The 23,606-nt window shown below is 45.1% G+C and overlaps 1 protein-coding gene across 2 annotated transcripts in view; it reads right to left on the minus strand.

The window, feature by feature from the left end:
- Nucleotides 1-597: 597 nt before the first annotated feature.
- Nucleotides 598-23,606, minus strand: part of TECTB (tectorin beta) — a 29,094-nt gene continuing 6,085 nt past the window's right edge. For both annotated transcript variants that reach the window (XM_055119376.1, XM_004611917.3), the window contains 8 exons: nt 20,976-21,118; nt 20,803-20,875; nt 14,612-14,715; nt 14,396-14,479; nt 9,893-10,055; nt 4,076-4,148; nt 2,487-2,519; nt 598-696 (listed from right to left, as the gene is read on the minus strand). In XM_055119376.1, coding sequence (XP_054975351.1) covers nt 647-696; nt 2,487-2,519; nt 4,076-4,148; nt 9,893-10,055; nt 14,396-14,479; nt 14,612-14,715; nt 20,803-20,875; nt 20,976-21,118 — 723 coding nt within the window. In that variant the 3' untranslated portion in view covers nt 598-646. The remainder of the gene's footprint in view (nt 697-2,486; nt 2,520-4,075; nt 4,149-9,892; nt 10,056-14,395; nt 14,480-14,611; nt 14,716-20,802; nt 20,876-20,975; nt 21,119-23,606) is intronic.

The raw sequence follows: 23,606 nt of genomic DNA on the forward strand, positions 1-23,606 counted from the left end.
TATTGTAATGGTGGGGTGCACTGGTGATGCTCAGGGGTTATTCCTGCTTCCACACTCAGGTATTACTCCTGGCAGTGCTCAGAGTAGCATATGGGATGCCTGGGATTGAATCCTGGTTGGCAGCCTGCAAAGCAAGCACCTTACCTACTATACTCTCTCTCTCTCTCTGCCCCCTGAAGGATTGTTTCAAAGGATCATTTTCATCCAGATTTCTCAGGCTTGAAAGTGTTTGAGGCATTGAAAGACTGAAAACACGTGTGGGATGGCATGTCCGTAGTCTTTAGGAAAAATTGTACAGCTATGAAAAGCATGGCCATGCTGGGCTCAGCACTGACTTTGTGTCTTCTACACATTCTTAGTTGGGCTTGGGTCAAAGGGGCCTGTCTGCCTTTAGTGTCAAGGGAGAACTTCTCCAGTGGTTGCCAAACCTAAGGGCCACTGAAGGAATAAGAGGAAATGGGGCCCCACAGTGAAACCATCACTGACACAAGAAACATTGGGAATTGTCTTTGGCAAAGCACTGCTCTCTGTCTCCAACAAGAAGGTCTGCTGGTTGTTCTTTCTGGAAGCACAGAAAAGGTGGGTTTGTTGTGGAAAGAGGAGGCGATCCTGGGAGGGGAGTGGCTGATGCCCTCCTGTCTCTTCCCTACAAGACTCCACAGATTCCCAGCATCAGGACTAGGTGGTAGATAACACCTGTGAGGCAAAAGAGAAAGGGAGGAACTAATTCCATGGACCACTCCCTTCCAGACTTAATTCCCCTAGAGCATTAACTCAGGGGTGCTAAGGTGGCTTTCCCAAACCCCCCATATGGTACACAAAGCCAGTTTTGTTCCCCTCTTGGGATTTCGTTAACTCACTTTCATCAGTACAAAGATGACAAAAACCCAGATTCTGAACCTCTGACCAATGGAAGTTGAATTTCGACCTGCAATCACAACACATCTTACTGTTGTGTATGATGTAGACCATAGAACTTTTTTTTTAGAAATGTGATTCTTGTGGAAGTCCCAAGATTTATCCCTGACATCACATGGTTTGGTTCCCCACAACTCCGAGGTGTGCTCTCAAATAAAACAAAACCTTTAAAAAAATGTGATTCTTGGGTTGGAGTCTTAACAAGTAGGCTGGTGGGGGGGGGGCAGCGCAAATAGTGCAGGGGTTAAGGTCCGTGGTTGCATGCGGCTTACCCTGGTTCAATGTCTGACACAACATCCCCTGAAGCACAGAGAGAGGATTAACCCCAAGTACCACAGGTGTATCCCCAAAAAATGTTGGTTTAAATAATTTTTGTAATTCTGAGAGTAAAGTCCCTATAGGTGGTTGCTTATAAATTGAGCTGTCTTAGTTTATCTCTATGCACAGTTTTCTCCTTGACCTGGTAAATTGTGGGGTCTTTGTGGAATCATTTCTTCCCCAGCTGTTACCCAGATCATTCCCCAGTTCCAGCTCTCATATCTCACACACACACTGAGAAGGGTGGGGAATTCTCTATTTTGCTTGCTGCAGGTAGATGCGGGGCCGGAACATAGGCCTGGTCTGGGTAGTGATGGCTGATCTTGGCAGGATGCTTCAGCTGGATGTCGGGCACTGTTTGGTGCCCTTAGCTGTAATATTTAGTTCCCACAACAGCTGTGCATGAGAAGGGCAATTATTAGCCTAATTTCACTAGAGGAAACAGGGAGCCAGAAGGGTGAGGTCACTGTCAACTCTCCCAGTTAATGAGGGGCATTGTTATAGTAGGGACTCAGAAATATTTGTGCCATAAGAAGGTCAGGAACCTCACTTCCGCTAAAGGAAAGGCCCCCAAGTGCAGCCACTGGTGGGGAGGTAGGACCCAGGTCTGATTCTTTCAGGGGAACCCTAAAGCTTGTCACCCTTTCAGATCTCAATGGCTCACTGGAGAATCCCCTCTACCTCCAGCCTGCCTTTCCCACTTGGCTTGAAAGTGTCATGCTCAACTCTGAAAGACTTGGCAGGGGCCAAGTTGCTTCGGAAACACACATTGGCCTGCTAAAAGCCTGGGTTCTGGTTGGGGAGAGGGAGTACTCAGTGGGCTGGAGTGCATGGTTGGAACACACAAGGCCCAGAGATCCGTCCTCAGCATCTTGGCGGTTGCCCTGAGGGTCTCCCATCACTGACAGGTGGCCCCTAGCACAGCTGAGCCCAAGCATCATCGCGCTAGATTTCTGCACCAATGTAAATTGAATATCCAGCCTGTGTGGCCAGCTATGACATTGGCCATAAAATATAATACCACTATTTGGGGCAGGGGGCCTTGGTCCACTGCTGGCAGTGCTAAGGGTGTACTCCGGACAGGGATCGGGAGAACATATGTGATGCCGGGGATTGAACCCGAGTCATCTGCTTAGAAGGCAAATGATTTATGCCCTGTGCTATCTTTCCACCCCTTCCCTTTAAATTTCATTATTATTTTTTAAAAAGTATTGGCCCTTTGATATTTCCTGGAAGTGTCTTCTCCTTACCTGAGAAGTGATAGAAACTGGAGAGTCCCCTGCCTGCAGAGAGAGAGAGAGAGAGAATAGAGGTGTAAGAGAGGGAGGCAGAAGGAAAGGTCCCAGCCCACTCTGTGCACCGTGGCCTCTGATTAAACTGGGCTGGCCACTGCTTTGAGGACAAAGGGTACTCTATTTCCCTGCGTCATTGCCATGTCCTGTTTGGTTTTGGTTTTGGTTTTTTGTTTTAATAATACCAGCACAATGCTTTTTTTTTTTAAAAATAAAAGCTTTACATAATGGTTGCTCCCATCTTTTTTGCAAAAAAATAATTTTTCATAAAACACGTGCTGATTATATGGTGATAAATACATTATCCTGGAGTTTACAGAGTTTCATCTCATACCATTTTCACCACGGCTGGTAAGCTTTCTGAAAAGGGCCTGAGAGTCAATGTGCCACCTGGGCTCCACTGCGACACCTGACACTGCTGAAGTGACACAAAAGTGGTGAGTATACCCCCGAAATGACAAGAGTACTTTCTGGGTAAACACTGAAATGTACAGTTCATGTCATTCTTATGTGTTAGGAAATGGCATTTCCCCCCCCACCACCACATTTCTTCAACCTTATAAAAAGGTATGAAATCTGTTCTTAATTTGGACATGCAAAATCAGGCCAAGGGTGGACAGAGAAGTGGCTCAGTAATACGTGCCTGGCATGTGCAAGGCCTTGGGTTTGATTGCAGCAGCGCCCAAATGGAAACCACAATCAGGTGACAGCTGCCATCTGGCCCTCTAGGTAGGAGTTGGTCCTTGACACCAGTGTTTTTTCGACCTTTCTCCAACCATGGCCCTGTCTCAAACTTGTTTTCTTCCTGTTCTACTTGTTGGCCTCCTAGTTTTATGCTGTTCTCTCCCATTTATGCAATTTTCACCTCTGACTCCCTTGGATATCCTGAAGGTTCATATGGAACCTGGTTGAGAAATGCAGTGATGAAGTATTCCCCACTTTCAAAGACCTTGGTTCCCCTTCATTTAACAACACAGGTTCAAATAACTTATGATATGAGTGTGATAAATCATACTTGGCAATTGCCAACAAGCCTTTCTTAACCCCAGGACTATGTTTAGCTTTCTTGTCTTACGTGCCCTTAGGGTCCAGTTTTCTGCTGCCCTTCCCACAATTTTCTCCCCTTGTTCTTAGCACTTGACATCTCTCCTTGTTAGATTGTAAGCTGAGAGGATACAGTCCATGGGGGTCTGTGTTATTGCCGTGACCAGCTTTGACTGTCCAGCAAATGTTGTTGACTGGTGTAGATGCTCACACATTTGGTTGTCTGTTGCTATGGTAGAATGCAGGCTCCCTGCAAGACCCTTCCTAAGTCTCTGGGGCACTGGAGTAAGGCTCCAGAGGAAGCTTCTCAGAATTCTCCCCAAACTTCACCCTTGGTTAGACTACTACCCACCCCACCCCTCATAGGGGGGCTACAGGAGGAACAGGAAAAGACGGTATCTACAGGCACAACTGGTTTGGCACTTCAGTCAAAATGCTCATCACAGCAGTGCCTGTGGATGCAGCTGGGAGTGGTGCAGTTCTCGGGGTTCAGGGAAGCTTACTTCGGAGGGAGAGCTCCACCACCAGCACGCCCCCGGTGTGGTCTCGGAGGAGCCGCTTTCGTTTTTCACAAGTCTGGAGACACAGGAGAGGTAAAGCAGGGGCACAGGGGGTGAGAGACAAAAGGAGGAGAGAAAAAAAGAAATGTGTGTTAAAAAAAAATGTAGTCACCAGCTCAATGGAGTCGAAATCCCCCAACCAACAGATAATCAGTTACTTAGGAGACATTTTTTTTATCTCTTCAACTCGCAAAACGAAAGCTTTCTTTGAGAGATAGTTCAACATCTTGCATGTTGAATATGGCAGGGGACCATGTTAGACCCCAACACCTCATGGGTTGGGTTCTTATGCACAGAGCCAAAGTAGCCCCCTGAGCACCAGTGGATGTAAGGGTGGGGTAGGGAGATAAGCATGAAACTAAACCAAAAAAGGCCCTTCTGGGAGAGGTTCCCATATCTGGGCAGGATTGACGCAATGTCTCTTAATAAGTAAAGCTTTCGCCTACCGTTACTCTCCCCTAAGTGATCTGATCAGTTGACATTTGCCCAGTGTGTTCTGGTTTGTTTTCTTTTTGTAACATAGTACCAACAGTGATCTTCTCCTCAAAGAGTCCACACTCTGCTTCCTTCCTTCCTTGCTGTATTTGTGCTCACACAAGGCATTTTCTGTAATGATATACTAGGCAGAGAGGTTTTAATCTGATTTTTGTGGGGCATCAGAGATGATGTGAGCAAGTGTTCTCCTCAGAAGGTCCTGCCCTTCCCGATGGGGTCTCTCCTCCACACAGAAGAGGGGGTGCATTTGGGTTTCACCCCTTTCTAGTCCTCACCATGGTGGTTCTCAGACCTGAGCAAGCCTTGGGACTGCCTAAAGGGTTTGGGAAAGTGCTGGTTGCCTGGTCAACCCCAGAGATCCTGAATGAGGTAAGAAGAGCTGTCACATCCCCGACAAGTTCACGGGTGATGCTGACGCTTCTAGGGACCACCCTTTTGCCAGGCCATCCAGGTTCACAGATGGTGGCAATGGAAAATCGTTTTCCTCAATCTTTGCAACTTGAGATGTTGACTTTATACCTAATAAGGAAGGTATAAAATGGACAAACACTTGGTCAGGACAACTGTGACTCAGAGTTGAGTCGGGACTCTACAGCATCTTTGGTCCTTCTCCAGTCCCAGAGGCAGACCTCATGCTTGCTTGTCCAGAGTTAAAAACATCCACGTTTTATTTTCTGTGAGGGAACTGCAGAAAGTGGGGCTTCTTTCTGTCCTTTCTGTGACCCCCTGTGCCTACGTGCCAGCTGGCAGGGAAGCTGGAAAGCTTCCCGAGTACATTGACCCATGGAATCCGGGAGGAGTCCTTGGAGGAGATGTCACCAGCGTATATCTGAAGGAGGAATTCTTCAGACGTACGGGGCATCTTGTAGTGTGTTAGAAGGAGGAATTCTTCTGACTGCTGTGAGAACAGACAAGAGACAAAACAGACCCTCCTCTGTAATCTCTCGTGCCTTCCCCTCCTAAGCACAACCGCATACCACGTAAATTTGTGACTAACCTTCTCGGGCTAAGATAACAGTGCCTACGTGACTAGCTATGTATATAAACCCCCTGCTGAAAGAATAAACTTGCCTTCAGCCCTCAGCCATCAAGCTGTGTGTCTGCTGTTGGTCCCTCAGAACTCCTGTCTCGGCTGCATTCTTGGGGGGCTGGACCCCGACAGGTGGCGCCCGGAACAGGGACCCTCAGAGGTGAGCGCGCGGAAGTTAAAGTTCTGAGGTAAGATGGGGCAAACGTCTAGTCAGACGATATTTGCACAGATGCTACAAGCATCTCTAAAAATGAAAGGAATAACTGTCGGGTTGGGACAGCTTGTGAGATTCATAGACTTTGTGAGAGAAATTTGCCCCTGGTTCCCTAAGGATGGGACCGTGAATATAGAGACTTGGAAAAAAGTCGGGGAAACGATAAAAGAATACTATAGAGAGAATGGCGCAGAAAAAACGCCGATTGATGCAGTAAGAAAAATGCAGGAGCCCCTACAAGGGAATCCTGAATTTGAGAGAGCTTTTTTGCTCTCTAGATTACCAGCAACCCCATTGTCAGGGGGATAAGACCAAAGATAATGTGGACATCTGTAGGGCAGGTTCAGGAATTTCAGTGTGAATGTGGTGAGTGGGTGCGCACCCGTGTGAAAGAAGGACCGGTCCGAGCGAGTGCAGGAGTGTGCTTTGTACGTGTGCCTTTAGTGTGTATTTGTCTCATTATCTTTCTCTTAGTTCTGCTTATTATCAGCAGAGAAGGCAGGAAAATGCAAGATCATGTGGTTAAGTGTTTAATAATATCAGGAAATAAAAATATGTCACTAAGGTAGCCTATCCCCAAATCTGATAAGATACTAGAACTGGCTGGTCAGGCGGGGAAACGGGGAGCAATGTTCCCAATCGGCCGACAGGGCTTAACTTTGCCCTGGGGACTGCTCCTTCCTTTCTCGGTCTGTCAGTTTTCTCCCTGCCATTTCAAAAAGGTCAGATTGATAGATCAACTGCAGACGTGTGCACATGTATGTGTGGTGTTTTTTAGTGAACTTACTGTCTATCCGTTTGTCTGTCTGTTTGTCTGTCTGTGGAACACTCGAGTGGTAGAGCTAATTTGAAGTCAGTAATTCTTAGACCTGGGCAGAAAAAATCAAGGGAGATCAGAGTGATATGAAGCCCAGCAATTTAAAAGATCCTGGTATCCTTGGAACTTGTTAGATCAGGTTAAACAAAGATTTCTAATTAGAATGTGGCGCCTACAACAAAATTGAAATTTTTAGTCTAAATTTCTTATTGGAAGAACATTAATAGTTATTAACAGTTGAAATTCTTTTGAATTCCAGTATCTGTACTATCTAGAAAAAGCTACAGAACTAGAGCCAGAAAACTAAAAGGTGAAATAAGAATTCAGAGAGTGCAAGGCTTTATCTTACAAGCCTCAGTCAATTTTAATGAGGAATTTAGCTGTTTTTCAAGCAACAGAGGTACAGAAACCCTCAAAATAAATAAAGTTTTCTTATGTTTCCATAAACATTGACAGTCCAAAAATTTTTTTATGCTATTATCAAAGTTTGGTTAAAAATATATATATATATACCCAAAGGGCTCTTTCTGTGTTTGAAAGCATGTTTGTATTGTAAAATTGTTAAAGTTAGAAAGCTCATGATTTGAACTAAAGTACAAAAACTCTCAAAATTAAGTCAAAGAAGTTTTTACCGTGTTTCACTAAAATTGATGATCCAAAAGTCTTTTGCTATTATACCAATGTATATATTTATATCTGCACTGGATTAGAATTATTTGACCTAGAGAATCTTGTGAGTTGAAAATAGTTGTGATCTATGAAAACAGGTTCAAAGAATAATGCTTCAGTTTAAAATATTATTTTCTAGAGTTGCAAAATTGGTTGAAAAACTTATTGTACCTGTGTTTTATTTGATCTCTGAGACTTCTGGTAACTAAAATTTTTAAAGCTACTTAGCTCAGGATTATAAGGGGTTAATCTCAGTTGTCACTTTGGGAGTTTTTAAAGATTTTCCCTGGATCCACCCATCCCCCTGCATTCCCAGCTCAGCAAGCTCTGCCTCAGTCAGACTGGATATGCAGACCCTCCCTAACCTCAACAGTGAATTCTAATCACACTTTTGCTCAGCAGATAAGACTTGCTAAATTAGTTTGTTAACTCTTCTAGGTATCTGGCTCTTGCAACTCTGTAAATGAGAAAGGGCTTGGGAAACAACTGATCCTTATATTTGCATTAAAATCTGACGAACACACAATAAAAGAAAGGGTGGGAAACCTCCTTGTAGGAGGAAAGGTCTCTGCTTATATTTTAACAGATGACAGACCTACTAATCCATTCTGGATCCTGCTACGGCCTCATCTGGAGTAAAATCCATCCTCCTGGCTCAGTCTCCAGACCACCTGAGACTCCAACACTCCAAACTTCAGCCTAGAGCAGATCTCAGCTGGAAGTCACAAGAAAATCTAAAGAAGACTCAGCAAAACAGAACCCAAATGGGGAAGCACAGGCTGAATTGGCCTGAGGACTTAGTCTGGGATTTACGGTACCAACCTAACCCTGAACTTCAGAGAATTTTGTACACCAGTGTAGAATCCTTACTGTTTCATGGTAATCTATGAGTGTTTTAATCTTAAAAGTTGTTCTTAGAAATCAGAATTCTAAAGATGTCTCCAGGTTAATATATGTTGTAAAAACTTTAGTTGTGAGTATCTTTAAAACTTTTTGAAAATCTATAAGAACCGATATAATGTTTGTGACTGCAGAGTAGTTTTGCCATGTTAAATAAGATGATTGTCAACTTCTGTCCAAACTTGTGAGATCATGTTGTACCAATTTCAGTGAATTTAAACTTGTGGGATGACTATAGATGTATGTCTTAAGTCAGAAAGATAATGTATGGAGATATCATCAGTGAAAAGTAGAAAAGCAAAGTGTAATTGTTTTTGAAATGGAAAAATTACAGGATGTAATGGATGTCACACATGAGCCTTCCTTCGGCCGTTTAAAATATGTTCATGTTTCAGTTGACACCTTTTCAGGCTATGTCTGGGCAGCACCCCTGCCTGGGGAAAATGTAACACAAGTACAAAAATTTTTATTTCAATGTTTTTCTGTTATGGGCTATCCAACGCATTCAAAAACTGATAATGCCCCTCACCTCAATACCGACCTGTTTAAAAATGCTAAAACTATTGCTCAATCATTTAGAAGCCAATTTCTGAACATTGATCATTGGATTTATTCTCTATTAGGATCTGGGCTTGGAATTCTTGTTTTATTGATATTTTGTTTTGTACTCTGTCTGGCATTAACTCTTATCCTGAGAAGGTTAAGGACCCTTTTTGTGTCCTCTAAACGCTTACAATTGGAACTAAGAGATCTGGCCACTAATAAATAAAAAAGGGGGAGATGTGAGGGAACTGCAGAAAGTGGGGCTTCTTTCTGTCCTTTCTGTGACCCCCTGTGCCTACGTGCCAGCTGGCAGGGAAGCTGGAAAGCTTCCCGCGTACATTGACCCATGGAATCCGGGAGGAGTCCTTGGAGGAGATGTCACCAGCGTATATCTGAAGGAGGAATTCTTCAGACGTACGGGGCATCTTGTAGTGTGTTAGAAGGAGGAATTCTTCTGACTGCTGTGAGAACAGACAAGAGACAAAACAGACCCTCCTCTGTAATCTCTCGTGCCTTCCCCTCCTAAGCACAACCGCATACCACGTAAATTTGTGACTAACCTTCTCGGGCTAAGATAACAGTGCCTACGTGACTAGCTATGTATATAAACCCCCTGCTGAAAGAATAAACTTGCCTTCAGCCCTCAGCCATCAAGCTGTGTGTCTGCTGTTGGTCCCTCAGAACTCCTGTCTCGGCTGCATTCTTGGGGGGCTGGACCCCGACAATTTTCTGTTCAGTGACTGTGGCTCCCATCTTGTGTTTCTAACTCTGCTACCTGTTCCCTTACGCTAACAGTGTGCTCTGTGAAAGGCCATAACCCCCACCACCTCCCTAACGATGAGACAGCTAGACTCTGAAGCTTCAAGTGGTACATATTAGGTCACGAAGGCTGTCAGTGGCAAGACTATAGTGTCTGCTATGTGTCCTCCATCCATGTCCTCCATCCAACACACACACCACACTTGGGCTCATTTTCTCTGCTCAAAACACACTTCCATGGGCCTGGCGTCAGTTTTCCAGCTAAACAGGTATCTACTCCAGTACCAGCCCTCTACTCCCTCATGTCCCCTTGGGAAATAGGCTCCAGCTCACCACTGGGCAGGAGAGCTTCTCGCTGTCACAGATGAACGTCTCACAGTGTAGCCAGACCTTGGAGAGCTTGGGGATGTTCTGGAAGCGGAAGGCGTTGAACTGGAAGGTTGCCCTATGATCTTTCCCATTCTCATGCACCAGCACAGTTTCATCCGTGGGGCAGCTAAGTCACGTAGAGAAGGAAGGGGAAGAGAAAATGTTACCTCCACAAACAGCGTGTTACTGGGCCTCTGCACAGTGTGTTACCCTCCTGGGAACTTAGACTGACAGCACCTTTCTCCTCCTTGGGACCGTGAGGCCATGCTGAAAAGCTAGAGGGTAGAGTGTGAGGTCTCCCATTATACTGACAGGACAACAGAGGGGAAGGTCTTAGGAGAAGCCACTGAGGATGTCACCACCTTCTGTCCTGAAGATGAGGAGTCCACAGGAGAGAATGCTGTGGAAGGCTGAGATCTGGAAAGAGCCCTGGTGTATATGTAGGAAATAGATGAGGGAGTGGGGCTGGAGAATAGCACAGCCGGTAGGGCGTTTGCCTTGCATGTGGCCGACCCGTGTTCGATTCCCAGCATTCCATATGGTCTCCTGAGCACCACCAGGAGTAATTCCTGTGCATCGCTGGGTGTGAACCAAAAAAAAGCAAAAAAAAAAAAAAATGAGGGAGCTTCCCCTGGAACAGCCAGCCCATGCCCCACCCAGCTCATCTCTGTGTGTGCCCCCAAGGGTTTGCCATTAGGCGTTTGAGTCTGTGTTATACTTTAAACTAATAATAGTGAGTTTTTGGTTGAAATATTGAATGTAATCAAAGTAAAGAGAAAGTAAAGTGAAATTTATCAGCTACACGGGCGGGGTGGGGGACTGGGGGGGTGGGGGGCGGGGGGGAGGTTTACTGTGGTTCTTGGTGGTGGAATATGTGCACTGGTGTAGGGATGGGTGTTTGAGTATTGTGTAACTGAGACTTGAGCCTGAAAGCTTTGTAACTTTCCACATGGCGATTCAATAAAAAAAAAATTAAGATGAGAAATTAAAAAAAAAAAACCTATGTCCAAGCCTAGAAAAATGACAAGGAGAAGACCACCTCTAGGTTACCGCTGACTGTGAAGGCACGGTGGCCGTGTGGACGGGTTCTGTTTCTTTATAACTTTATGTATTTCTTTCAAATGCTAAAGAGAAATCAGAAATGGTGCGGTTCCAAAACCACAAAGGTAAAAAAAGCAGTGAAAGCAAAGAAGAAAGTTGTAGAAGTGCATTGTCAAGACAGTTTTTTTTTGGGGGGGGGCTAGAGAAATAATAGTGCATGGGAGTAAGACACTTGCATTGTAGGTGGCTAACCCAAGTTTTATTCTTGGCATTGCATATGGGTCCCAAGCACTGTCTGAAGCGATCCCTAAGCACATAACAAAGAGTAAAACCTGAGCACCCCAAAACAAAGAGAGAGAGAGAGAGAGAGAGAGAGAGAGAGAGAGATCTATGGGAGTTGTTATTATGGTGACCCGGGAAGGGTGGATGGTGCAATTTATTGGTGCCTAGTGGTTAGAAACCATTCCTGCTGCAGAAATTCTACAATGCACAGGACAACCCCATATGTCAGAGAGTGGAGATGGACACACGCTGGCCGCTCTCTCAGTGCCATACCTGCAGCCAGGTGTGGGAGCAGACATGGCTTTCTTGGTGTGTATGGACACTTGTGGTCTGCAGGTGACAAGGAGCACCAGAGTGTCTCCTCTGTGGGAAAAAGCTGATGGGTTGGAAAACTAAAGATCTCTGGGCTGCACCATTGGGAATTCGAAAGTGAACCTGAAGTACCCCTGGGTCTGCTGTCAGCGCAGCTCATCCCGCAGAGACGGGTCAGCTCCCCCTGCATACCTGAGACATGGCCCTTTCCCCACTCCATCTCAGCCCAGTCAGCCTTCAGGGGCCCGGTGAGAGGTCAGGTGCAAGGAGAATCAATAATGCTAAACAAGAGACAAGTAAGGCATGGTTGCTGGGCCTTCTGTCGGCCAGGGTGAGAAGTAGCACCTCTGAGTAGCTGCGGAGCTGAGGACATTTTCCGAGATATGAAACAGGACTCTTGCAATAAGTCCCAAATCCTTGCATGAACTTGAGAACTGAGCCCTCAAAATAGCTCGCTGCCACTTGAGTGTCCACAGTGGGTGCCAGCCAATGGGAACAAGGTAAACAGAGCTTGGTTCAGGGCTGATGAGGCAGGGCACAGCAGGCACACAGGCCTTGGTTCTGGTGCCTCTCGGCGGCACTCTGGGCCCAGATCTCTGCTTGGCTGGAACACCCGCAGGGAAGATTTTACATCCCTGTAAAGAGTCTCCTTTTGCCTCCATCAGGAATTCCGGACACTTTCCAAACCTGCACTGTTCTACACCAAAGGCCCAGCTTGACCCTAAAGTCTCAGGGCGATTGGCGGAGTGGGCTTTCTGCAGCTGCCCTCACGGTGGGTCTTTGTGCAAAGATCTCCAACCTCAAGGCAGCGGATTTCAGCTTGGCCCCACTTTCTCCAGCCAACAGGGAGAGGCACAGGGCTTCTTCACTGTGACTGTGCTTGAATGCAGGGTCCTGTGGTGCACCTCAGACCTCCCAATACGGGTGTCTGGGCGGGGAGGGGGGGCTCTCGGCAGCTAGGTTGCTCCCGTGTAGTAGAGTTTGAGGGCTACCCCCACCCAGCACGCCTTTCTCTGCTTCATTTCACACAGGTTGGTGCAGCCTAGGAAGCAGCATTTTACGCAGGGTGGTGACTTCATGGTGGGCATCACACTCTGACCTCTGCTTGTGGGCATTGTCTGAAAGGGGGTCCCCAGGCCTGGTGGTAATTTCAGGTTCTGATAGGTTTAGAACCAATTCAGTCCGGCAGCTCCCTGACGCCTTGAGAGCGTTAGTAACACTAACCTGGACCTAGTGGCCTCCCAGGCACATCCGCAGCGAGGCCCCCCGTTTCTGCAGGAAGCTCCAAGGGGCTTCTGCAGGCTCAAACTGATTTGAACCTTAGCGTATCTGCTAGTCTCCTCACCAAATCCTCGATAGTTCTCGACCTGTCTGAGTCTGCTTTCTTATCTGTAACACAGTGATTATTATACTTCCCAATAGATAGGGCGTTTGTTTACTTATGCTTGTTTCTATGGTGTTTAGGGACTATTCCTGGCTCTATGCTCAGGAGTAATACCTGATAGTTGGGGGCAGGACAGGCGTCATATATGGTGCCAGAGATGAAGCTGGGGTCAGTTGCATGCAAGGTGAGTCTATTAACTCCTTCACTCCCTCTCTCTCTCTCTCTCTCTCTCTCTCTCTCTCTCTCTCTCTCTCTTGCCCTTTCTAGGGGGAGTTAATGAAACTGAAATAAAGAAACATTTGTAAAGCACCCACCTAGAACATGTCTGGAACGTTGTAAGGGCTACCTAAGTGTTTGTTCAGTAACGATCAATAGTTAAAAATTGTTTGGAGTCCAAAGTGACTCCACCTTTGTTATCTAACCATCTATGGCCCTGACCCCAATGTTGACTTAGCTTTGCTGGATTCTAGCGATGACAAGGGCACTCGGGCCTGCTTTGGTCCAATCTGTTTGGGCCTCCTCTGTGCTTACAGGTTCTTGTATGGAGAAGCAAACCCACACCTCTAGACTAGCTCCTTCTCTCCTCTGCATTCCAAAGGGGCAAGTCTAGGTGCTTCTCAAGTTCAACACATCAGTCCCCAACTCAAGGAGATTCCAAACTCCCTTATCCAGAAGCCCTTCCCCCAGGGCTGGCAGCAGATAACCTTCATGAGCCTTGGATGTCACAGGGCAGACCTAGGGTTGTCCACCCCTTCCTCAGTTGCCTGGGCTGTCTTTTCCTCCTCCCTGTATGTGGATGGTTGCTAAATTTTTACCACTTCTCCCTTTCTTGGATGACCTTCCCAAGTCTTATCGCCTTTGCCTGGATGACTGCCGGGGTCTGATGTGGTCTTTCCAACCAACCACACACTGTTGCTATGTTTAACTTCTAGACCTGTTTCTCTCTGGTGCAAGTCAAACTCCTCAGTTTTCCATGCAGTTCTCTACTTTGAGAACCCTATTATTGACTGAATTAATAAATGAAAAAAGTATTATTAATTCTATCTTTAGATACCATGTGCTAAACTTTTCATGTGGATTATCTAATGTCTTCCTTCCCAAAGTTTTTTTAGGCCAAACTGACCAGATTTGAATAGGCTGCCCACTTTTCCACTGAATAAACACACACATATTCACACACTAATTGACATGGCTTATCCCTTCTGTGCCTCAGTTTCCTTACCTGTAATAATTATCTGTGATAAAGTGCTCTGAGAAATGCCTAGGACTAGAGAGTATTCTGTGTTTTTAATATTCAGCCTCAAAGGCAGAGAATGTAACAGATCGGACTCCAACGGACCTCGCCTCTTCCTTCCGAGTTATCCCACTGTCATACTATCGCATGCCAGAGTGCCTCTGGGTCTGTCTGTCCCAGCTCTCATAACTGTGCTCCAGAGAGTGATACCTACCCCTTGTTGATCAGTTGCCACTGCAAGGGGTACATGAAATCTGCCGAGGGAGTGGCCCAACAGCTGTTCAAAACCACTTTAAACCTGGAAACAAAGCAAAACATGGATCACTCAACACACTGTACTTACCAACCTCTGGTGATCAGAAACTCTCATGGTTCACAACTTTTTCCCTTTCGTATTTGAAAACAGAAACAGGAAAAAAAATGTACTTACCTAACACTTAACCCTTTGGCTTCTACTCCTGCAAACAGATCTGACCCAATTTCGGAAGTCTCCAGGACAAAAGGAGCTTCTTTCTTGGTGGAGAACTTGGCGTTCTTTGGGAGGAAATTGACAGTGGGAATTATGACCTCACAGATTGAGCAGTTAGTTCTGACAGGAGCATATGCAATGGGATGGAGTTGGGTGGGAGTCAACCCAGAGGCATAGGTAGTTCAGGGGCAGAGAAACTGGTATTTCCATCCCCATCCCAGGGTCTTCTGCATTCTTAGAAGGCGGGGGGGGGGGTACATCACCAGAAATGTCACGAGCAGTGTGCTTTGTCTATGCCAAAAGAAAACAGACTTGGGGGGCTGGAGTGATAGTACAGTGGGTAGGGTGTTTGCCTTGCATGCGACCAATCCGGATTTGATCCCTGGGTTCGATCCCATATAGTCCCTCAAGCACCGCCAGGAGTAATTCCTGAGTGCAGAGCCAGGAGTATCGCTGGGTGTGACCCAAAAAGAAAAAAAATAAAAAAGACTTGGTTGATGAGGAAATTGTGGACTTGAAGAATGCCAAAGATCTGGGTGTTGCCCACTCACCAGAGGAAATGGAGACCAATCATATCCAACCCTGCTTTGACCTGGCTCAACTCTATTTGCTGATTCCAGCATAGGTTGGAGAGTTTATGATAAGTTACCAATACAGTTACCACCACCACTAACAGCAGCTACTCACCACTTATTCATCACCTGCTATGTGTATTGTTCTCTACTGGGATAGTGTCTGTGTCTGAATATTCTACATATGGGCCTGATGATGAACATAGAACCCAAACATTCTAGCAGGGAGAAAGACTGTAGGCAAGAGGACTCTAATTATATGGTATGTTTGAGTAGAATCTAATATGTTATGTAGAAAAACTATTTAAAATAAAACAGTGTAAGGTGAGACACATGAGTGCGTAGGGGAAATTGGTGATTGTGAATCCAGTGTTGGGAAGGTCTCACTGGTGATGTGTGTGGAAGAAGGTGAGAAAAGGGAATATGCTGGCCTTTAGGGAATAAAGTAGCAGTCAAGGCTGGGGTAACTATGGTCAGCAACAGAGCAAGGGACCAAAGTGGCTGACGCAGAGTGAGCCAAGAGGGAGGGAGGGGATGCAGGGAGGGATAGAGGGCAGGAGATGGAGTTCTAAGGGCTACAAAAGTCAGCCTGGGAGAGCGTGGCTCCAACTCTAAGTGTGTGGTAGGGACCAGAGCATGGGTCTCTGGCCTGGCATTGATTGCCCCTACCATCTCCCAAGTAGTTCTATGTTCTGAGTGAGCTCCTAGGAATAATAGTAGCTATTATTTAGTAGGATTAATGGTAGTTATTTTCCTAAGAGCTCAGGGGACTTACCCATAGTAGGCAATGACTCCATTCTTTGTGTCTGGGGGTTCATTAAATCTGGGTAACCACGTTTACTCTCCAGACACAAAAGAATTACGAATGAAGGATAAAGATCCTGGGCTAATCCAAATTCCCACTACTAACTTGGGATACACATAGACAAAAATTAGTCACATGAATCTCAGTTTCCCCATTTCTGTAAAATGGAAACCATCTTTGCCTTGGCCTACCTTCATGAAACTAGTGTGGTGCTTTTATATAACAGAAGTAGAAAGCTTAGATCGAGAGACGTGTTAAAAGATTGAGCCGAGTTTCTCAGTGGTCTGGTGTTCCTGTTTTGTATGGATTGGAACCTGCATTTGAATACTAGCACCTGAACACTGCTGGGTATGCCGCTGGGGGCTCCTGAGAACTCCCAGGGGGACCCCAATGGTCTTTGGAACTTCAAGGCCTGAGTGTCTCTTGGGCCCTTGTATTGAACTGCCTGGCCCAACTGATTGAGGATCCCTGGGTCCCTGAACACTACTTCCCCCCCCAAAAAGAGTTTATGATAAGTTACCCCCAGAAAGATCGAGTTTATGCACTTGGAGATTTACAGAACAGAAATAGGGAGGCAGCAACAGCAAAAACATCATATGTAGTAAAGCTGAACTTTAACACTCCAAGGGTCAAATTCAAGGAATTTGCTGATAAGCCTTAGAATCGCTCTCTAGTGCCTATTACACGTGTGAGCTGACTGCAGGTCTGGCCAGGGCCCCAACTTTGTACCTGGAAATCATTCATTTTCTGTCATTCTCTTACATCATTAAAACACCTGCAATGATCAAACAAAGATGTTCGAATGATGTGACTTTCTAGCTTACCATGCAGATGGAAGTTCCAGATATATAAAGGCTTTGAATAGACACTTATACTTTCTGACATTTGTCATAGTTTTAAGAAACTGTTTTTGAAAGTGGGAACTAATCTGTGAGCATAATGTGAACCTTAACCTAACCAGAGGTGCTTCCAAGTTCTGTTTCCAAGAGACCAGCCAGCAGCAGACTGAAATGCAGGGAGAATGCCCTTATTATATGAGAAATGACCTGACTCTGTTACAAAGTGGTGAGCAGAATATGCGCCATTGATTCCATTTCTATTTTTTAAAACACACACTTTCTTCTTGGTAGTGCAGGAGATAATGCTGTGAAACTCACACGTGTATGTGTACTACACTTAGACATACCCCTGGCCCTTGAAACAGAATACATATAATGGTCAGTTCTCTTTACTTATTGGGAAGTTTAACCAATTTTTCCCTCTTCTTTATAAGGGGAATAAGAGGCTTATTTCCAGATAGCTTCACCTTGCATTACTCAGATTATTTGTCTTGGTATCCCTGCAAACAGAAAAACATTAAAACTACTCCTTTATGCAACAAGGTGGAAGAACACCTTGAAAAACTGTCATTCCATTATTTCCTCTAGCTGTTATTTTCAAAGGTTGAGTCTCAGCTAGCTGGAAACACAAGTTAGGATAAGCACATCTCATTTTCCCATTGCTCTTGTGAAAGGCTTTGTGGATTGCTTTTACAGACTCAGTATAAGAAAATGGTGAGAAAAAACTTCCCCAAAGCTAATAATTACCCTAGAATATAGTTCCAGAGTTTTCCAGGAACCTAGGTCACCTCTCATCTCACTGTTCTGACAGATTTAAAATATAAAACTTAATTCTCGGTTCCACTTTGTAATGGGACATTGATCCAGTTAATCTTACTCAGAGAAGACGCAATTAGAGTTCTGAAGAGACCACCCACACTTGGCATAATCTGTCCTTCTGCCATTTTTGCAAAATGTTGGGTTTGAAGTGAAAGAGGCAAGTTAATCACCTCCAAGGTTTGTTCTGAGTCAGGAAGTCTAAGGCTTAGTCCTCACCTTCCTGAATTTGTTCTGTCTTAGGGTGTTTCATTCACTTCCCTCTAACTTGAGCCAAATCCTACGCTAACATCAATGTTTAGCCTCAGAATCTCCAAATTTCTGCTTTAATTATGACCAGAGTTTAGAATCACTAGAATACCTACTTTCTCGTGAACTCACCTAGTGCCTGACTCTGTGCTAAGTGTTTTTGTAAAGACAATTTCCTTTTGTCTTTATAGAAAACTTATGGGGTCAAGGGTACTTAGAGGGAAGCCCAATGAGGTTCTCTAACTTGCCCAAAGTCACACACCTAGTTAGTGGCAGAATCAGGTTTCAAGCCAGTGGACTGATGGTTAATATTTTATTAACCTCAATACAAACTACTTCTTTAAGCTGACTAGCTTCCCCCGAGCCCACCCCAACACACACACACACACACACACACACACACACACACACACAGAATTTTTTTTGTTTTGGTTGGGAGTTGAATTAACGTTTTGCCAAGAATACCAACCCTGGTTCTTTGGCAGAAGTGCGTGGGAGGGGCAGGGAGACAAGAGACAAGCAGCTGAGTAATCGGGACTTCTGGGGCTCAGCATGTGGAGCCCTTGGAATCCTAAGCAATCCGCAGTGCATTGATTCCATTGTGCAATCTAGGGCACAGCTCCGTCCCTGGTAATTTGATGGAAATATATGCAGGGAGCAGCTGTTGCTTCAGAAACACATGAGAATGCTTTCTAAGGGAAAGAAGGGAGAAGGAAAATATCAAGTGCAGGAGTCAAGTATGAGAAACCAGGCCTGTGGCGAGAAATAATGAGTGCATACGTCTCTATGGTTCCTTTGGAGCCCCCTTTTGCTGAGGTTGTTAGTCCTATAAGGGTCACAGTGGGCCCCAAGGGAGGCCTAGTTTCCAGAACCGTGTGAAGAAGCATCTAGCTCAGGCTATCACTAGTCTGAGTAATGCTGTGGACATGTCTCTTAACTTGCATTTTGTTTTTCTTTACAAAAGTTTAAGGTTGACACTGGGAAGTTAGTACAGGAGTTAAAGCACCTGCCTTGTATGCAGCCCACTCTGGTTCAACCTCCAGCACTGTACAGACTCCTTCAGGCATGTCTAGCAGTAACCCCTAAGCACAGAGCTTGAAGTAACCTCTAAACAACTCCCATTGTGGCCTCAAAATGAAAAAAATATATTAATTAGATCTGAAACTTAACCCATCATGGCAGGATGGCAATTTTTGACAGCCCTGGTGCCTTTCCATTGTCAATTGTCATAGAAATAAACATCTTCCTAGGATCTTATCTATAATTTCCATTGGGTTAAGCAGCAATCGAGCTCTTCTAATCAGGGACTCAATGGTTAAGATAGCCTGTCATCAGGACGTCCCCTGAGATGGTCGTTGTGCAAAGCCTATTTTCCTTGCTAGACAAACCTCATCAGTCACTAGAGTGCTTTTAGCCAACCTTTCATCACCTGGCAGTCCCCCCGTATTACCCTTCCTGATTACAGGTCAAAGGGATGCATGGATTTTTCTCTCAGGACTTAACCACCAGTGGCACATGGCCAGGGGCACATGTGGGTTTTATGGGACTTTAATGTTTATATAATTTAGAAAGGAGACTGAGAAGGAGGAGAAAGAGAAGAAGAAGGAGGAAAAGGAGAAAGGAGAAAGAGAACGAAGGGAAGGAGAAGAAGGAGAAGGAGGAAAAGGAGAAGGAGGAGAAAGAGAAGGAAGGGAAGGAGAAAGAGGAGAAGCAGAAGGAGAAGGAGAAGCAGGAGCAGGAGAAGAAAAAGAAAGGGAAAGAAGAAAGGGAATGGGAAGGACAAGTTGAGAAGGAGCAGAAGGCGAAAGAAGAAGGAGAAAGAGAAGAAGAAATAAAGATTTTTATATGCACCATTAGACCCAGGGACTTAAAAGGAACTCGTGCAAGTGAAGAATCATGAAACTTGAGCTTCACTCCTTTTATTGGTTCTGTCGAGCCTTTGCTACTGAGCTGTAAACGAGTGAGGCTACTCTAAGGTCTCCTCTAGCTCTCTCCTTCTGAGTCCAATAAGGTCAAAATAGTTGCCAGGGTCAGTAAAGCAGGCTTAAAGAGTTCAAGGTCAGTGGTGTTCAAGGCGATATAGTTGCTTCCTTTGTGAAATGATTAGGTTGGACGTGATGACTTCCAGGGCCACCATCCAGCTCTCAAGTTCTACAGCTCGGCTCTATTTCAGCCTGTGTCTTCCCCAGCCAGCTAAGTCAGTGCCCCTTTGTATGTGCCTCCTCAATGGAAATTATAGGTTGAAAAATCAAAGCACTTCTTTTCTAAGCAAAAGGGCAGCTGGGCTAATGACCGTGGCATATTTAGTTTCTTCCAAGCCCTTGATTTTGCGAGACCAAAGCATGCTTTTAATTTTTGTTTCAACAGAGGCAGCACGCCCACCTTTGAAGACACAGTCCACTAACTGAGGATTCAGAGACCAAAGAGATGGGCTGTAGAGATCAATCCAAACCTTTCTCCTGAGCTATGTCCCAGACTTACTACCCAGTGCCAAGTGCTTTAACAAGTTAGATCTCAAACAGAAATCTTTGGTATGTATATAGTGGGAATTAATCTTGATAAAGATTTAGACATTGGTTCTCTTCTGCCTATCAGTCTCCAACAACTCACAGGATTTTACTTGCCTCAATTTTCTCATCTATTAAATGGGAAGGTTGACCTTGGATCTCTGTCGCACTTTTCAGCTATTTGATCCAGTCTATTAATCAAACTTAATTCTTCATCTAGTCTTTAAGGGGTGGTTAAAGCTAGACCAAAGCTAATATCTCAACTTGAATTCAAGAAGAGGAATTTTCAGAGAGCTCAGGGAAGAGTAAAACAGTAGCCCATTATCTCCTGAAAGGCTCACGGGGCAGTATGGAGACCACTTACAGTGTAGAAGTTGAGAGACAATTGGCTTTCAAATGTGCCCATGCTCCCGTTCTTCACGTGAACAGTGGCCACTCTGAAAAGGGGAGAGAAATTTGCATAAGGACTGAAACATGCCTGATTGCCAGGGACTGCAGAGCATTGTGGCCGTCTGCCCACCTCACAGCTGAGCTTACCTCTGGTCAAAGGCAGCTTGGTTCACCAGGTAGGTGGAGTGGTAGGTGCAGGAGAAGGAGTAGTTCACTGGCTGGTTCTTCACGACCACTGTGCTGTCATTGGAAACAATGTGGCTGTAGAAGTGGTAGATGGGAGGCTTGTACTGGAGAAAGGAAGAAGGTAAGTTAGGGTGGTCCGGTTTCCTGCAGTAGGAATGAGGGTTCTGGGAGATGTGGGCTCATTCTGGGAGAAGGTGGACAGTCATGCCAACTCTTCCTGTCTGTGATACGATTTTATCAAGAATATTTTTAGCATTGGTTAGTTTTAATCAATTCTACTAAAATTGATTAAAACAATCTATATTGTATGTTGTCTGCTTAAAGAAAATCCATATATCCACTGAGCTTCTAGACAAAAATAATAGTTTCAAATAATCTCTATTCTCAAGTGACAAGTCAAGGGAATGGATATCAGATAATGACAAACCGGTGACCCGGGATTATAGAAACGAGAATGCTAAGAAAGGGACAGGGAGGGAATGAGGAAGTGACTAATAACAATGCAAGGGCACTGGTCAAGGGTTTTGGGTATTTCAGTGTTGTAAGGAGGTAGCTATGTACATAGAAACCATGAGTACATTATTATAAACAGGGGACCCAAACTATAATACTGAAATTTAAAATATGAACTTGCTAAGGTGGTGGTGTTGAGAAAGGAACTGGGTCACTGGTGGAGGGATGTTAAAGCTAGTGGTAAGTCTGAAGTTGGGCCATTGAATCCCTGAAACTTGATCATGAAAAGCTTTGAAAATCATGGTACCTAAATAAAACTTTTTAAAGGAATCTCTATTCCCCAATATAAACAAATTTTTGAAGTGTTTTCATACTGGTGTTTTTCAGGGCCTACTCCTGGCTCTGTATTCAGAAATAATTCCTGGAAGTGCTCAGGGAGCATATCTGGTGCTAAGGATAGAACCCAGCACCCTACCCTCTGTACTAACACTTTGGTCAACACATAAATTTTTTCATCCATTTCCCCATCTAAGTAATTTGTAGTGAATGCCGCCATCCATCTCACCTTTCTAGAATGTTCATCTCCTTTTTCTAATCATGAGCACTTTCCCTGAACCTCTTTTTCTCTAACTTGTTGGACTTTGAAATCAGAGACGATTGGAGTTGAAGGCATCGTTAACCTCCACTCGAAGAACCTTTCTGGGGACCCTGGAGAGCTCAGTGGCCAAACATCTGCCTTGCATGTCTGAGGCTACTAATAAAATCCTCGGCCTCCACCCCTGTACCCAACCCAGCTTCTCTCCCAGTTGGCATCCCTAGCGTCACTACAGAGTATGTGTGAGCACTGCAATTAAAACATGTGATCCCCAGCGTGCTCTATGACCCAGTGTGTGAACTCTATGGCCAAGTTTTTTTTTTTTAATTTTTTATTGAGTCACCATGTGGAAAGTTACAAAGTTTTCAGGTTTAAATCTCAGTTATACAATGCTCGAATACCCATCCCTTCACCAGTGCTCATATTCCACCACCGAGAATCCCAGTATAGCTCCACCCCGCCCCCTCACACCCCAAACCCCCCCACGCCCCTAGCCCCCCCACCCTACGCCCCCCCCCGCCTGTGTAACTAATAAATTTCATTTTACTTTCACTTTGATTGCATACAATATTTCAACAAAACTCACTATTATTGTTTGGAGAGTCTCTCCCCTAAAGTCAGACCTGCTGAAAAGGAAGCATTAGATAATTTGTTTTCCATTGCTGAGGATGAAGAGGTATGAGGTCGAGTGACCACACTTAGCGTATGGCCAAGTTTTGACCCTGTTTTTTTGCTACACAATGAAAAGGGAAAGGAAGGGGAGAGGAATTTTTAAAAGGGAGCTTTATAAAGTCACGCCTGTGATTTCTGCTCACTTTACCAGAATACTCAGAGAGACAGGGCTTTTGTGAGTCATACAGTGATTCTTCCCATGACATCAGCAAACCATGGTGGGGATGTTAGGAAAAGGAAGTGGCCCTGGAAGACTTTAGGCTCATTTTATGGGCCCTAAAACTGGTCTGAGCTTCTGTATAGTCAAAGCAGTGGGGACAGTGACTTCAGCCAGCAGGGGCCTTAAACCCATTTCCCTTAATGATAATGAAGGTTCTGTGACCCCAAGAAGTAACTGGATTGGGTGCTCTTAGATTTCTCCACTATCTTTTAAGGATACCTGGAGGAAAGGTCATATTTCCTAGGGCTTATGTCTTGCACATGGCTGACCTGGGTTCTATTCCTTTGTCCCTCTCGGAGAGCCCGGCAAGCTACTGAGAGTATCCCACCCAATACGGCAGAGCCTGGCAAGCTACCCGTGGCCTATTCGATATGCCAAAACAGTAACAACAAGTCTCACAATGGAGATGTTACTGGTGCCCGCTCGAGCGAATCGATGAACAATGGGATGACTGTGCTACAGTGCTATTTTCTTGAGTTCTGTGGTACTCAAGGCTAACTCTCTCTTCTGTGCTCACTCCTGGTAGAGCTTGGGGGACCATGTGGGTGCCTGGGAATCAAACTCAGGTCTGAAGCATGCAAGGCATGTGCCTCCCCACTGTGCTATCTCTCCAGCTCCAATAGCTCTTTAGGGTGGGGTTTTGAAAGGGGTC

The sequence above is a fragment of the Sorex araneus genome, chromosome 11 (genome assembly GCF_027595985.1).
Source record: "Sorex araneus isolate mSorAra2 chromosome 11, mSorAra2.pri, whole genome shotgun sequence".
In the NCBI taxonomy this organism is placed as follows: Eukaryota; Metazoa; Chordata; class Mammalia; order Eulipotyphla; family Soricidae; genus Sorex; species Sorex araneus.